Here is a 15,833-nt window from a genome sequence, read left to right as displayed (position 1 = left end):
CTCAGCCCCTGTGTTTTTCAATGGCATAGGTTTAAAGGTAATACAACACATCAGGTATCCACTTCCTGTCAGAAAATGTCTCAGGGTTTTGCCTGCCAAATGAGTTCTGTTATACTCACAGACACCATTCAAACAGTTTTAGAAACTTTAGAGTGTGTTCTATCCATATATAATAAGTATATGCATATTCTAGTTACTGGGTAGGATTAGTAACCAGATTAAATCGGGTACATTTTTTTTATCCAGCCGTGCAAATACTGCCCCCTAGCCCTAACAGGTTAAATTCCTTTTTGTTTGGGGTTTTCTGTGAGCTCAATGTGCACATTGCACCGTTTCTTTAGATATGAAACAGATGAAGCCTGAACTGTGCCACGTGGTAGGGAGTTTGGTAATTACCTACAATGACCATAATCCATTACGTGCCTACTTGTCCAGTCTGTTTCTTTTACGCCTGCTACATAAGAGACTGAAGAATGTGTGATCGAGAGGGATAGAGAGCAGTTGCATAGCAAGGTCTCTACCTGAAAATGTGTGATCTAAGTGATTGATAGTTGCTATTCAGCAGTCATAAAAATATACCTTATTTACTTTGAAGAACTACTAAAATAGTGGTTTTGTCAGACAGTATAGACAGCAGCTCTATAGAGATGAGATGATGACTTGGAATTAAATAATTGTCATCATATAAAACAGATTTAATTAACATGTGAAATATTTAAGTAAAGTGAAGAAAGGTTGATAAGCAGTTCATGGGCATCACTACCATCATGGAACTTTTATTAATTGTTTTATTCTATGTTACAGCATTTAACCCACATAATGCATAGTGCATTTAATGTAAAATTATTGGAATGGAAAAGGTGTATAATGGAAACCGAACCGAGACTAAAGCACTAATCGCTCAGCATTATAGAACATGCACAGTGCCAGGGCTTTTCAAGGCACCCCACTGCAAAGACAAAAGCTTCAGTGAAAGCTGACTGTGGCAGGAAGGCACTGTTCTCGCTGAAAGGTTATGGATGAGAGTGAGACTAGTGCCCCCTGCTGTTTATCTCTGTGTACAACCCCAGTAACCAGAGACTGATCAGCCAGGCTTGGCACACACTGCTCTAGTCTGCCTGCTCACAGTGCTCCTCAGTGGACTCAGCCAGCTCAGACAAGAGGGTCTGGGAGCTGGGCCAGGAGTTAAACAGTCACGCCTGCCGTCCTCCTCCCCTCTCCCTCCTTCTCTGCCTCTCCTTCTCTGCCCCTCCTTCTCTGCCTCTCTCCCTCCTTCTCTGCCTCTCTCCCTCCTCTGCCTCCTTCTCTGCCTCCTTCTCTGCCTCCTTCTCTGCCTCCTTCTCTGCCTCTCTCCCTCCTTCTCTGCCTCTCTCCCTCTCTCTTGGCTGGACTCTTCTGTCGGAGCCTGAAAGACCTCTGACTATATATAGCAGCATCATGGCACCGCATCAACCTATGCTTACGTCCAAAATGGCACCCTATTCCCTATATAGTGCACTACTTTTGGCCAGAGCCCAAATGGCCTTGGTCAAAAGTAATGCACTATATAGGGAATAGGGTGCCATTGGTATACAGCCATACTGCCCCTGATTAACATGTAACAACTTGGCTCACTGTTTTACAAGGAGGAAAAGCCTGAGGATTGAGAATGGAACGGGGTGTAGTGCAAGTGAATGGAAGCTAGCACACGCTGTTCCTCAGTAGTTTTATGGTTACATTTTCATCAGTAATGGAACCAGTTGGTTGGCAATAAAACTAGACTGCAACTGCTAACAATATGTCCGATCACTGTTTGCTGGTCTCGTAAGTAAATATACTTGCAATAAAATGACGCACACATCACTTTAAAGCATACATTTATAAATATGTCCTTCCCTCTCCTCTCCCAGGCTGGGGGGAGCTGCCCAGTGTCCAGCAGCCCAAGCCAGAGCCAGCATGGGGGGAGCCCGCTGGCCCCTCTCCTGCAGTGGACAACGGCACCTCTGCCTGGGGCAAACCCCCTGGTGTTCCTGGAGGCTGGGGCGATGGGGGGCACGGAGGGCACGAACCCAATGGACCCTACAGGAGGGGCAACAACGGCCCCTCTGGACCGGCCCCCTGCAAGCCAGGTTAGGACCACACGCCGTTGGTATACAAACATGGTTAACACTCACTCATCAGAAAACCCAAAAAATACTCTTGTGTTTGTAAGCACCTGAAAGTTTCTGTTAAAGATTTGTTTTTCTAGATGTCTTGAAGAACATGGTGTCGCTGGCGGTTTCCCTTGATCTATTTCTGCTATTGCATGAATTTTTACACACGGCAGCAAGCAAGAAATGGAGGGACTTGTGTGACAATACTGGCACCAAGTGGTTGCATTCCAATTGCACACAAAGGGGTTGCCCTTGATCTTCGCAAGCAGTCAAATCAAAGTGTATTAGTCACATGGTACAGGGAAATGCTTGCTTGTCTACGTGCTGTGGTTAGACTCAAGACTGCAGTATACTGGTACAGCAGAAACACAGATACTAAGGTTAGCTTGATACTACTGTTTGGGCACTACAGTCAGATTTCAGTGAACCAGCTATATTACAAGGCACTTACTAAATAATTTTTACTTGGTATTCATCTCCACGATATTTACCCTGCACTGCTCCTCTTCCAGCCCCCAAATCTATGCAAGACGGCTGGGGAGGCGGGAGGGAGGAGGAGATGGGCATGTCTTCTGGCCAATGGGATGCTGACGCCGGAGACATGTGGAACAGCCCCGCCTCCCAGGAGAGCAGCTCCTCCTGTAACTCGTGGGGCCAGCCGCCCAAGAAGGGCCCGCCCAAGGGCAAGATGGGCAACCAGCCAGACGAAGCCTGGATCATGAACCGTCTCATCAAGCAGCTCACTGACATGGGCTTCCCGGTATGAATGTGATTCATTTTGCAATGTCAGAATTAGACCTGGGTTCAAATACTATTTGATATATTTCAACTACTTTTGCTCCAGCCTCCTGGAGTGCCGGGGGGGGGGGGGGGTACTGGTTTTGGGATTATTATTTTGTCCATTAAGCCAGGCAATTTCAGTCAAGCACAGATTTTGAAATGATTTCAAATTGTTTCAGAATCCATGCATTTAAATGTATGTATCAAGCATGTAGTCAGTGTATTGTATAGTTGAAGTTGTCACTGACTGGGTGTCTCATGTTGTCATTGTGTTGCAGAGGGATCCTGCCGAGGAGGCTCTGAAGAGCAACAACATGAACCTGGACCAGGCCATGAGTAGGTTTTCCCTCTGTGTGTGTCTGACTGTGTGTGCGCACATGTACGTGTGTTTCTGCTTGTTGCTGTGTATGCGTATTCCATATTTATCTGACCTTTGTCTCTCTCCCAAGGCGCTTTGTTGGAGAAGAAGACTGAACTGGACAAGCGGGGCATGGGCATGTCAGACTACAACAACGGGATGAACAAGCCGTTGGGTTGCCGTCCCCAGGCCCTCTCCAAAGACCCCTCCTCGGACCGCAGCCCATTCCTAGACAAGGTACTTTATGAATGCCACTAGCATTGTATCAGGAATCAACAGCAGGTATGTCCATACAATAGAAAGACAGCTAGTGAAAGGCATGTCCATTAATGATGGATTAAACCACAAACACACGTGCTATTGAATGGTGAAAATACAGGGGTCTGTTTCAGTCCCACCTTAATCCCGCGATTGGGATTATGAGAAGTTTAGTGTCCTTTGTAAAGCGTGTCATACACAAAAAAGTGATTGATTTAACTGAAATGATTTACTGACTGACTGATCTTGTCTCCCCTCCCTGGTTCCAGGACGGTGGTTTGTCAGATGACGCCCCCCCCTCACCGTTTCTGCCTTCTCCCGTCAGCCTGAAGCTCCCCCTGGTTAACAACCTGCAGCCTGGGCTGGCCCTGGGCTCCCCGGGGCTCAACATGCAGAACTTGAACAACAGACAGGTAGGGGGGGGGGGGTGAAACGCATGCGCTGCACCTCAGTCTCGTAATGAGGTAGCCCTTCCTGCGATTAGTGTCACCCTTGGCCCAAGAGAGAGTGTCCTATTATGGCTAACGGTTAAGACGTTGGTTCAGGTCCCGTCTGTGACACACACACACACACACACACACACACACAAATAGGTATACACTAACACTCAAAAACACACGTGTGTGTGTGTGTGTGTATATAACCACAAACACATTTACTGTAGATAAGTATACAGTAGCACATACACAACCACACACACATGCTTACATGACAATCTCACACACACACACACACACACACACACCCTTCAGGAACCCATTGCCAGGAGCTGGAGAATAGAGGGGCCTCAATATGCGACACCAAAGAGAAACCACTTTGAACGTAGTTGAGAATTCCATTCAGCTCTCCGCCACTCTCTCAAGGGTCGTTACGTCTGTAACCTTGCATGCGGAGCCCATTTGAAATGGGATGGTTTTTGTATCGTCAACTTTGCAGAGAGGAGCTGCCATAGAAATACGAGTCCTTTATAGAACATAAGAGTCCTTGAAAGCCCAACAAAGCACTGTAACTCTGTCATAACAGTATTGAATTTAACAACTTCTTGTCTGACACTGAACATAGTTCTCTTTACATAAGTCCCATTTTCCTTTATTGGCATATTGCGGGAGGCATTTAAAGAGCACTGTCATTTAATCACAATCCAACTGAATGCACTCCAAATGTGCCACTTTCTCCAGTATTGGTCAGTGGTTCGATAAGGTAGACCGTTAGGTTTTCAACTATTTTCTTTCAAATGGACCCTGGATGATTTGGGAAGTGGTGGGGGAATAAGCGGATTGTTACAGTAGTAGCTTGTCTTGATTTGTGGTTTCTCTGCCACTGCGTGAACCAGAGTTGTGTTTTGTGAGGGACATCCTATTCATCGGCTGTCTGTAGGGAATGAGTGGATTGAGTGATTGCCATGTCAACTCTTATTGAAGTTTTGTCATTTCCTCTCTCGTGTGTGTGTGTGTGTGTGTGTGTGTGTCTAGATGCAGAGTGGAATGTTGGGCAGTAGTGGAGCAGCACTATCCCGGGCCATGCAGCAGCAGCCTCCTCAGCCGTCAGTGCCGCCTCTCGGCTCCTCCCAGCCTAGTCTCCGCGCTCAAGTGCCTCAGTTTCTCACCCCTCAGGTGCACACACACACACACACACACACACACAAACTATGCCTCAGCCAAGTTTCTCTCCGTACACACACATACACGACCTCGTTTTCTGTCCCCCAGCCGCAGGCTCTCATGACTTCGTTACTCTGTTGTTTTAAGATATTTTCAGATGTTCTGACCAACTCTCATCTCATCTCTCTCTCTCTGTCTCCTTGTCCTCCCCTCCAGGTTCAAGCACAGCTCTTGCAGTTTGCCGCAAAAAACATTGGTCTGAACCCTGCACTTTTAACCTCACCAATAAACCCTCAACAAATGACCCTGTTGTACCAACTTCAGCAACTGCAAATGGTGAGTACAAGCCAAAGGCCCCTGTCTCCATTAGAAACAGGGTTCGTACTAACTGAACCAGACAGGATGGGCTGTTCTTATTGTATTTTTTATGGACACCCTCAGGGGTACCCCACAGTCTTTTGGATAAGGTGATGACCCTTTCTCTATTTCTCTTCGTCTCCCTCTGCCTTTCTCTCTCTCGCATTGCCTCTTTCCATCTCTTTTTCTTTCTCTCTTTGCCTCTCTCTCTCTGTTTCTAGGCGTACCAGCGTTTACAAATCCAGCAGCAGATGATGCAAGCTCAGCGCAACGTCTCCGGCCCCATCAGACAACAAGAGCAGCAAGTAAGAGGTCCCTCTTTCAACCCCTATACATTCTCATCACTGGCTCGTTCCATTTGATTACAATCACTTTCCATACATATTTTGCCCATGGTATAAGTGGTCAGAAAGTGAGGAGATGGAGGTGCTCAAAGTTGACCCATTTTGCAAACCGTTGAGCGTGATATCATTTAAAAGCTTACGAACTATTTTACAATTTCAAGAGAAAATGTAAAGTATAAAAAAATGACATCCTTTATTGTTCTTTCTAAAACCGCATAACCTCGATTTATTATATATATTTCTTTTTTTTTGCATTTCGGCATAAGTTGTAGCTTAGACCCGATTTTTGACGTCATCTGAGGTTTTTGTTGTGCCCGCAATCGATTGAAATCAAGGTGTGTCATTTCAATCATAGAAACAGAATGGACAAATCCCTTCAAACCGGTGCAATTTAGCTGGTACGCCATTGACATTTGAAATGTTTACTTCCAATTACTACGACAAAGATGGCCGCTGGATGTCAACATAAATGTCTGTTCTATTATTTGTTTTATTTCAATAGGTTTCCTACGGAAGACTTAAAGTATAATGTAAAACTGGTATTCCCATTCAAGTCAACATTCTGATGTGTGGACCTGCTACCATTTTGAAAGTTGACATTTTAAAATGTATTCCCATTTCAGAACATCCACCCTGTGTTGAAGAGCATGGTGTCTCAACCAATGGCAGGCACAACTCAAACACCAAAGATGATATCAAAATAGGGTCTAAGCTACAATATCTGCGAAAATAATCAGCGTTCACATTTTTTTATCATTGACAAAGTTAAAAATGACGATTTAAAGAATCTATAATACCGTAGATATGTGCTATAAATTGTATTGTTTACGATGAGTGTTGAAATAGACCGGATATGCTTGCTTAAAGTTGCGTGTGAGTCAGGGGAAATGTGTTTGTCAAAAGCACCTCCAGTTGCTCAAACGTGCTATTTCTCTAGAATGTATGGAGAAGTGGTTACAGAAGTTGGTTGCTTGTGTGGTTGGATCCTTCTTTTTTTTTCTTGCAAATTGGGAACTTCTGTAAAATAATCTGTGGTAAAACACTAAAGCAGGGATTCCCAAATGCTTTTGGCACGTGACCCCATTTTGATATGTCAAAAAGTTCTCGCGACCCCAACCATGCGATTAACAGCCAATGTTTACTTTTTTTAATTGGGCTATGGCAGTCAATTGCAAAACATTCTGACAGTATTTCTGATTTGTATTCTCAACTCACCATCACATACTTTTAATGTGGGGCTATGAGTCAATTAGTCTGACATAAGATCAATTATCTCACCACCGCTAATGACATGGGTGTGCTTGATACATGTCGCGTCTGAGCTTCAGTCAAGGGGCGTGGTCCATAGTGTGCACCTCATCTCTCCTGTCACATCCAACCTGGATCGATATTTGTTTTTAATGCAGACGAACGCACTGAATCGGCGTACCATGAGTTTTAATTCTTGGAGACGGCACAGTATTCCTTTTGAGTCAGGAACCAAAACTCCTCAATAGTGACCCGTGAATGCGTTGTCTGCAACATACGGTCACATCGACTGCATGGCCAGGCACGACTCCAACACCATCATTAAGTTTGCAGACGACACAACAGTGGTAGGCCTGATCACCGACAACGACGAGACAGCCTATAAGTCAGAGACCTGTCTGGGTGGTGCCAGAAAAACAACCTATCCCTCAACGTAACCAAGACTAAGGAGACGATTGTGGACTACAGGAAAAGGAGGACCGAGCACGCCCCCATTCTCATCATTGGGGTTGTAGTGGAGCAGGTTGAGAGCTTCAGGTTCCTTGGTGGCCACATCAACAACAACTAGAATGGTCCAAACACACCAAGACAGTCGTGAAGAGGGCACGACAAAGCCTATTCCCCCTCAGGAAACTAAAAAGATTTGGCATGGGTCCTGAGATCCTCAAAAGGTTCTACAGCTGCAACATCAAGAGCATCCTGACTGGTTGCATCACTGCCTGGTACGGAAACTGCTCGGCCTCTGACCGCAAGGCACTACAGAGGATAGTGCGTATGGCCCAGTACATCACTGGGGCTAAGCTGCCTGCCATCCAGGACCTCTACACCAGGCGGTGTCAGAGGAAGGCCCTAAAAATTGTCAAAGCCCCCAGCCACAGACTGTTCTCTCTACTACCACATTGCAAGCGGTACCGGAGTGCCAAGTCTAGGACAAAAAGGCTTCTCAACAGTTTTTACCCCGAAGCCATAACTCCTGAACAGGTAATCAAATGGCTACCTGGTCTATTTGCATTGTGTGCCCCCCCCAAACCCTCTTTTACGCTGCTGCTACTCTCTGTTTATCATATATGCATAGTCACTTTAACTATACATTCATGTACATACTACCTCAATTGGGCCGACTAACCGCACAGTGGCTAACCGGGCTATCTGCATTGTGTCCCACCCACCACCCGCCAACCCCTCTTTTACGCTACTGCTGCTCTCTGTTCATCATATATGCATAGTCACTTTAACCATATCTACATGTACATACTTCCTCAATCAGCCTGACTAACCGGTGTCCGTATGTAGCCTCGCTACTGTATATAGCATGTCTTTTTACTGTTGTTTTATTTCTTTACCTACCTATTGTTCACCTAATACCTTTTTTGCACTATTGGTTAGAGCCTGTAAGTAAGCATTTCACTGTAAGGTCTACAGCTGTTGTATTCAGCACACGTGACAAATACATTTTGATTTGACATCACAGCTCGATCAGCTGTTCCATTTCACTTACCGACCCGTCAACTGATCCAGTGCGACCCCGATATGGTAGAGGGAGACTCAATCATAACTAGAGTGGAATCAGTTTTTCGTCAATATAGCCACGCTGAACATCACCTTTTTTGTTTCATGCTTGGGAATCGTGAGACGGAACAATATGTCCTCAATGTGTGGTTTCATAGTCATTCACCGTGAGAATGGTTCAAGTGCAATGGTGAAGTGCGGCCCTTTCCCACCACCTAAGGGGGCTCTCTGGTTGAATTTATACTTTTAGATTTGAATCCTCTAGTTTTAGATTAAGATTAAACACATTTTACAATGATTTTGAGAGATAAACCTGACCCCATTTTCATAGACCCCTAGTTTGGGAACCACTGCACTAAAGGCAGTATTTTCCCACCAGATAAGTGACTGTCGATGGTGCTGATTTTAGGAGTCATGCCACGGTCTGTTGGACTTGGACATTGTAACCTCATGCCCTCACTTTCTCTCTCCTTTGTCCCCCTCTTTCTCCTGTTCTGTTTCTTTCTCAATCTCTCTCTCCCCCCCCCCCCCCCCCCTTCCAGGTTGCACGTACAATCAATAACATGCAGCAGCAGATCCAACAGCACCAGCGTCAGCTGTACCAGGCCCTGCTGATGAAGCAGCAGCCCCCCGGCTCCCACTCCGGCCTGCACCCGGGCCAAGGCAAATCAGCCCTGGACTCGTTCCCAGGCCACCCCCAGGCTCCGGGCCTCTCCGACCTGCACACCAAAGAGCCGCAGTCTTCTCCCAACTCCTACAGCCCCTACCCCCTCTGTGAGTCCAGCACTCACACTGTCACTCACACACGCACTCCTTCAGCCCCTAGGCTCTCTCTACATCTCACAAACAAGCTGTTTGTATAACTAGTAAGCCTTAAATACGTTAGTAATAGTCCTTGCAATGTCTTTATCTATCTGGTTTGTGTTGAGCTGTGTATTCAATGTTAGATTTGTCTCTCTTAGCTGGACTCAATCCAAACATGAATGTAAACTGCATGGAGGTGGGGGGCCTGTCCATGAAGGAGCCCCCCCAGCCCCAGTCCCGTCTGTCCCAGTGGACCCACCCCAACTCCATGGACAGCCTCTCTGGAAACTCCTCCCACATGGAGGCCAACCTCAATAAGCATGGTAGGAGGAACTGTGAAGTCTCATTCAATTCTGTTTTTCCCTGGGGGGGGGGGCAATAAATATACATATACACGCTGTCAAACAAGAAATCAATCTATTAGTCGATAGGAAAATTGGGTTTTCTGCTCACTTAGTCGATTTTCTTCTACGATATAGCGACTTATTTGACTCGCTCTGAATAACATTAACGGATTTCACACCACCTCTCTCACCAGCCAACAAACATTCTCTGGGTTTCTTTCACACGGTTTTGCATTCACAACAGACACGTAAACACTGGAAATATAACGTGTGAGCCACAAACACCACCTCCCCTAACCTCTCCCACTGTGGCACGAGCATCAAGCTGCTGTTCTGCCCTTCCAGTAATAACAACGCCTGTTTACTGGTACATGTTGATTACTATAAGTCTTTTGTATGTTTCCACATATCTTAATGATGAAACGGTGTGAGAAATCTCACCTGGAAGAATTCACTATGAAATCAATTGTTTATCTCTTTAGTGTCTGACATTTAAAATGACTATTTAAATCCATATCTATTTCTCAAGCGATGCCTCACGTTGATATTCATCTGGATGTATCCTTGCGACCCAGTGTTCCTTTTGCCCTCCATACTCCACTAAGAGCAGCACTGACAACCACTCTTACAGTACCAGTCAAAAGTTTGGACACACTTACTCATTCAAGGTTTTTTTCTTTATTTTTACAATTTTCTACATTGTAGAATAATAGTGAAGACAAACTATGAAATAACACACATGGAATCAAGTAGTAACAAAGTGTTAAACAAATCAAAATATATTTGAGATTGTTCAAAGTAGCCACCCTTTGCCTTCATGACAACTTTTCACACTCTTGGCATTCTCTCAACCAGCTTCACCTGGATTGCTTTTCCAACAGTCTTGAAGGAGTTCCCACATATGCTGAGCATTTGTTGGCTGCTTTTCCTTCACTCTGCGGTCTAACCCATTCCAAACCATCTCAATTGGGTTGAGGTCAGGGGATTGGGGAGGCCAGGTCATCTGATGCAGCACTGCATCACTCTCCTCCTTGGTCAAATAGCCCTTACACAGCCTGGAGGTGTGTTGTCATTGTAGTAGGTAGAATGGCGCTGCGGGAGGGGTGGCTGATGTTTTACGTGCTCCTAACCAACTGTGCTATTTTGATCGTTTCTTTTTTTTTTTTTTTTTTTTAAACCTATTTTGTACCTAATGTTGCTGCTACCATCTCTTATGACCGGAAAATAACTTCTGGACATCAGAACAGCATTACTCACAACGAACTCGAAGAAGATTTATCCTTAAACATGTCCGACGCAAAGGATATACTGCTTTCTCGGCAGCAGGCCCAAATCCCTGTCTTTTGCATGAAGAAAAGCCTGAGAAAAAGGGGGCGGAGGTCCGGCTACCTTCTGAGAATTCATAGGCGAGTGAGTAAACCCCCACTGCCATCCGTTCTATTGGCCAACGTGCAATCATTGGAAAATAAAATCGAGCTGACAAGGCACAACGCTCGAACCACTAGGCTACCCTGCCTCCCCAGGGCAACAGATAAGCTAAATGTCTTTTTATGCTCGCTTTCGAGGGAAGTCACACTGAATTATGCATGAGAGCAACCGCTGTTCTGGACGACTGTGATAACTCTCGGTAGCCGACGTGAGCAAGACCTTTAAACAAGTCATATTCACAAAAAACGCAGGGCCAGACGGATTACCAGGATACATACTCAAAACATACGCGGACCAACACTGTTAAGTGTGCTTGAATTCTAAATAAATCAGTGTCGCCAGCAAAGCACCACCACCTCCATGCTTCACGGTGAGAACCACACATGCGGAGATCATCCGTTCAGCTACTCTGTGACTCACAAAGACAGTGGTTGGAACCAAAAATCTCAAATTTGGACTCAACAGACCAAAGGATACATTTCCACCGGTCTAATGTCCATTGCTTGTGTTTCTTCGCCCAAGCAAGTCTTCTTCTTATTGATTTCCTTTAGTAGTGGTTTCTTTGCAGCAATTCGACCATGAAGGCCTGATTCACGCAGTCTCCTCTGAACAGTTGATGTGTCTTTTTACTTGAACTTTGATGCATTTATTTGGGCTGCAATTTTAATCTACCTTTTTTGTCCCTTTTTCTCCCCAATTTCGTGGTACCCAATTGGTAGTTAGTCTTGTCCTATCGCTGCAACTCCCGTACGGACTCGGGAGAGGCGAAGGTCGAGAGCTGTGCGTCCTCCGGAACACGACCCAGCCATGCCGCACTGCTACTTGACACAATGCTCGCTTAACCCGGAAGCCAGCCGCACCAATGTGTCGGAGGAAACACCGTACACCTGGCAACCGTGTCAGCGTGCAATAGCCAGCAAGCTTGTGCCGGCTCGCCACAGGAGTTGTTATGGGACAAGGACTTCCCGGACAGCCAAACCCTCCCCTAACCCAGATGACGCTGGGCCAATTGTGTGCCGCCCCATGGGTCTCCCAGTCGTGGCCGCCTGCGACAGAGCCTGGACTCGAACCAGGATCTCAAGTGGCACAGCTAGCACTGCGATGTAGTGCCTTAGTGGGCTGCAATTTCTGAGGCTGGTAACTAATGAAGTTATCCTTTGCTGCAGAGGTAACTCTGGGTCTTCCTTCTGTATACCACCCCTACTTTGTCACAACACAACTGATTGGCTGAAACGCGTTAAGAGCGCAAATTAATAAGGCACACCTGTTAATTGAAATGCATTCCAGGTGACTACCTCATCAAGCTGGTTGAGAGAATTCTACAATGTAGGAAATGGTAAAAATAAAGAAACCCTTGAATGAGTAGATGTGTCCAAAGTTTTGACTGGTACTGTATGCATTTTAAACGTCAAATAAATGAATTAATGAATTCCTTTGACTTGTCCTAGGTGCCATTTCTGCTGCTTCTAACCTGGGCCCCCCTGGAAAGCCTCCCCACATGGATGACTCCTACAGCCCATACAGTATGATGGGTGGGTCTGAGTCTCCCACCTCCCCCCTGGTTCCCCCTGACAGCTGGGGCCAGGGACCAGGAAAGAGCCCCAAGGACCAGATCACCAATGGAACGAATATCAACTGGCCCCCAGGTTGGTAGAGAAGACCAACATTTCAATCAGATCAAACATAATTTCACACGTGATCCTGACACACTTTACTGATAGAGGACAAAGAAAAGAGATTTAAAACTCTTCTAAACGGTTTTGATTTTAGAGAGAAGAAAGATTTAGAAAGGAGGAAAACTTTAAATTGTTCCCCACAAAATCATGTGAGTTTTTAAAGGATAAATAACCATTTGTCCTCCGTTGTCTCAGAGTTCTGTCCAGGCGTGCCCTGGAAGGGCCTGCAAAACATTGACCCTGAGAACGACCCCAACATGACCCCAGGAAGTGTACCCAGCGGCCCCACCATCAACACCAACATCCAGGACGTCAACCGCTACCTGCTCCGGGACCGCAGCGGAGGTGAGGAGGGGGTCAATCAGGGAGTCTGTAGTTAGTTGGCTTTGTTAAGATACACAGATTGTCAAATAGACTGTATACTCTCATTAACAGGGCAGGTCTCTGCTGTTGATTCTCAAACAGGTGTTGACTTGTGTTACTATATTGACAACTTTAAGCTTATCCTATTCCTTTCCATGGCACTGAAGGGGTTACAGTACTACCTCACTTGTTGTGACCATGTCATCCAGTGGCACAGGCCCTATTGTATTTATACACTTTCTTTAAATCAAGTTGTACATGTTTCTTTCCCCACCACCCCCTCTTTCCATAACAATGGGTCACCACGGCTAGGCTCCTCCCCTCCTTCACCGCCTCAGAACGGTGCTCTGCCCCCCTCCACGGACTGGCCAGTCAGTGGCTGCTACACTAGCTCTTTCAGTCTGTCCTCCCCGGATGAGGAGTGTGCAGGTACAGACCACAGCCTCCCCCTTCCAGCCGCCTATGTGGACATGCTGATCCATGGTCCCCAAGCTTGACCCCCTTCCCCTAATTACCACCATAGCAACACACCTTTATCCTATTGTTTGTGTGTGGTCTGTGTTTGTTGAGTGTTACGGTAGATAGGTCCTTCTTTTGCCTAATTTAATCCTACTACCAACTACCCAGTGCCGGTGTATCAAGTGCTCCACGATGTGATTGCATTGTATTCCTCATGGAATGAAAAGTTTGAGTGTTTAAATCAAGAAATGCTTTGAATGTTGTGGCCCTAGACCCCTATTCATAAGTATGTGTTGACATGACATTTTTGTTGCCTTTAAGCAACCCACTGACAATTGCTATAAATACTTGAAAAATGTCCCCCTTTAAATGTCTGAGTGATCTGCATTCTGTTTTTACGTTCATGTTTCTTGTAGTCCTCAATGCCATCTCCATTATGACTCATATAAACCCATGAAGTCAAGATTGAGGTTTCTTGTTGATGAACAAGTGTTAATGTGGGGCTTCTTTTTAAAACTTTGCATCTGCCCAAAGTTAGATTTCGAAGTATCTGTCATAGAACATAGGCTTCCATAGAGGGTCTCCATCTCTATAACAGTATCTCATAGGTCCCCCTCTTTGCTCTCGCTCTCTCTCTCTCGCTCAGGTAAACTATCTGACATGAAGTCCACCTGGTCCCCGGGGCCCATCTCCCACCCCTCCCAGGCCTCTCTATCCCACGAGCTGTGGAAGGTCCCCCAGGGGCCCCGTAACAACACAGCCCCTTCAAGACCCCCTCCGGGCCTCACCAACCCTGCCAAGCCCTCCTCCACCTGGGGAGGAAACTCCCTGGGCCTGGCCCAAGGCTGGAGCAGCTCGTACACCTCAGGTGAGATGCCACAGTACAACTCCTCAGCCTGAATTATAGACCGGGGGAGTTCCTCTGTAATAACACTGGAAAGACTTAAACCTGGTAATATACCTAGTAGAGGAAAATCACTTAGTCGTTTTGAGATTGATTTTTAAAGTCAATTCATGACTTGATGCTCATTGAAAACCATTGACTGTAGATTTGAGCTGACCCTACTTTGTGCTTTGTCAACATCCTATCCTAACATAATGTTTTTGACACATTTACCTAAAGAAGCATAGCGTAAGACACCACATAGGCGTGTAATGTTCCTAGGTGTGGTCGTTGTAGAGTGTGATACTCCCCCATGTTTTGTTTTGAGCTCCTCTCCCCTCGTCACTCGCTGTAGTAAGGTGGAGCAATACACACCCCGCTGTGGTTAGAGGCCCTTGTCAAACTGAAGTCTTGCGGCTTACTAGAGAAGACTTAAAGGACTGTTGTCATGGCTTCAAAGAGAACCTAAACTGTGTGACCTTATTGTGGCATGGGTCCTAAGGTCACACTGAGTAGTAAAAGTGCTTACATGAGACGATGCAAATATGTTGTTTTTAAGAAAAGAACATGCATAGACAAACAATGGACAATTTATCATGTACATACATACAAATATGTTGTCATTAAAAGAAGACAAGTTATTGACCAAAAATGATTGATATATATTTTGTGTGGACCTGAATATTGACTGATCATGTTCCCCTCTCTGTTTCTCTCAGAGGGCACCACCTGGAGCACAGACAGCTCCAACAGGACCAGTAGCTGGCTGGTACTGAGGAACCTCACCCCCCAGATAGACGGCTCCACCCTGCGGACGCTGTGCATGCAGCACGGCCCCCTCATCACATTCCACCTCTTCCTGACCCAGGGAAACGCTGTGGTGCGATATAGCTCCAAGGAGGAGGCTGCCAAGGCCCAGAAGTCCCTGCACATGTAAGACTCCCATACTTGAAGGGGAAAAAGCATGCGTCGCCATGATGTGGCCGGTGACTCATTTTCTTCTTGAAACTCCAATATCTTAAACTTCACTGCTGACATGAAAAAGCATTGTGGGACTGTATCAACAGTGGACTAATGGAAAAAAATACAAAGATTTGGAGTGGGTTTTCTTTCACCCATACTCTATGTTGTTTAGGCTAGTGATTATCTCCGTCTGACCTAAAACAAAAGACAAAATATCGTCTCAACTTCTAGGCTATATACATCTCACTGACAAATTGTCAAAGCCTATAAGGAAATACTTGTACTGTACTTCACTAGGTGTAAGAAAATGCTTGTTGATACTGTAA

General features: G+C 45.8%; 1 protein-coding gene across 6 annotated transcripts in view; it reads left to right on the top strand.

Annotated features, from left to right (window-relative positions):
* The window catches only part of LOC106587198 (trinucleotide repeat-containing gene 6C protein), a 61,927-nt gene that overhangs the window by 38,764 nt on the left and 7,330 nt on the right, over positions 1 to 15,833 (top strand). For 4 of the 6 annotated variants that reach the window (XM_014175337.3, XM_014175377.3, XM_014175329.3 and 1 more), the window contains 15 exons: positions 1,890 to 2,108; positions 2,645 to 2,892; positions 3,191 to 3,248; positions 3,362 to 3,507; positions 3,798 to 3,941; positions 5,001 to 5,141; positions 5,346 to 5,465; positions 5,708 to 5,791; positions 9,130 to 9,361; positions 9,550 to 9,714; positions 12,612 to 12,809; positions 13,035 to 13,184; positions 13,515 to 13,631; positions 14,308 to 14,529; positions 15,264 to 15,477. In XM_014175337.3, the coding sequence (XP_014030812.3) occupies positions 1,890 to 2,108; positions 2,645 to 2,892; positions 3,191 to 3,248; positions 3,362 to 3,507; positions 3,798 to 3,941; positions 5,001 to 5,141; positions 5,346 to 5,465; positions 5,708 to 5,791; positions 9,130 to 9,361; positions 9,550 to 9,714; positions 12,612 to 12,809; positions 13,035 to 13,184; positions 13,515 to 13,631; positions 14,308 to 14,529; positions 15,264 to 15,477 (2,458 nt within the window). The remainder of the gene's footprint in view (positions 1 to 1,889; positions 2,109 to 2,644; positions 2,893 to 3,190; positions 3,249 to 3,361; positions 3,508 to 3,797; positions 3,942 to 5,000; positions 5,142 to 5,345; positions 5,466 to 5,707; positions 5,792 to 9,129; positions 9,362 to 9,549; positions 9,715 to 12,611; positions 12,810 to 13,034; positions 13,185 to 13,514; positions 13,632 to 14,307; positions 14,530 to 15,263; positions 15,478 to 15,833) is intronic. The other 2 variants (XM_014175366.3, XM_014175356.3) reach the window with 2 other exon arrangements.

This window comes from Salmo salar, chromosome 02 (genome assembly GCF_965601325.2).
Source record: "Salmo salar chromosome 02, fSalSal1, whole genome shotgun sequence".
NCBI classification, from domain to species: Eukaryota; Metazoa; Chordata; class Actinopteri; order Salmoniformes; family Salmonidae; genus Salmo; species Salmo salar.
This window is presented reverse-complemented; position numbering and strand designations above follow the sequence as displayed.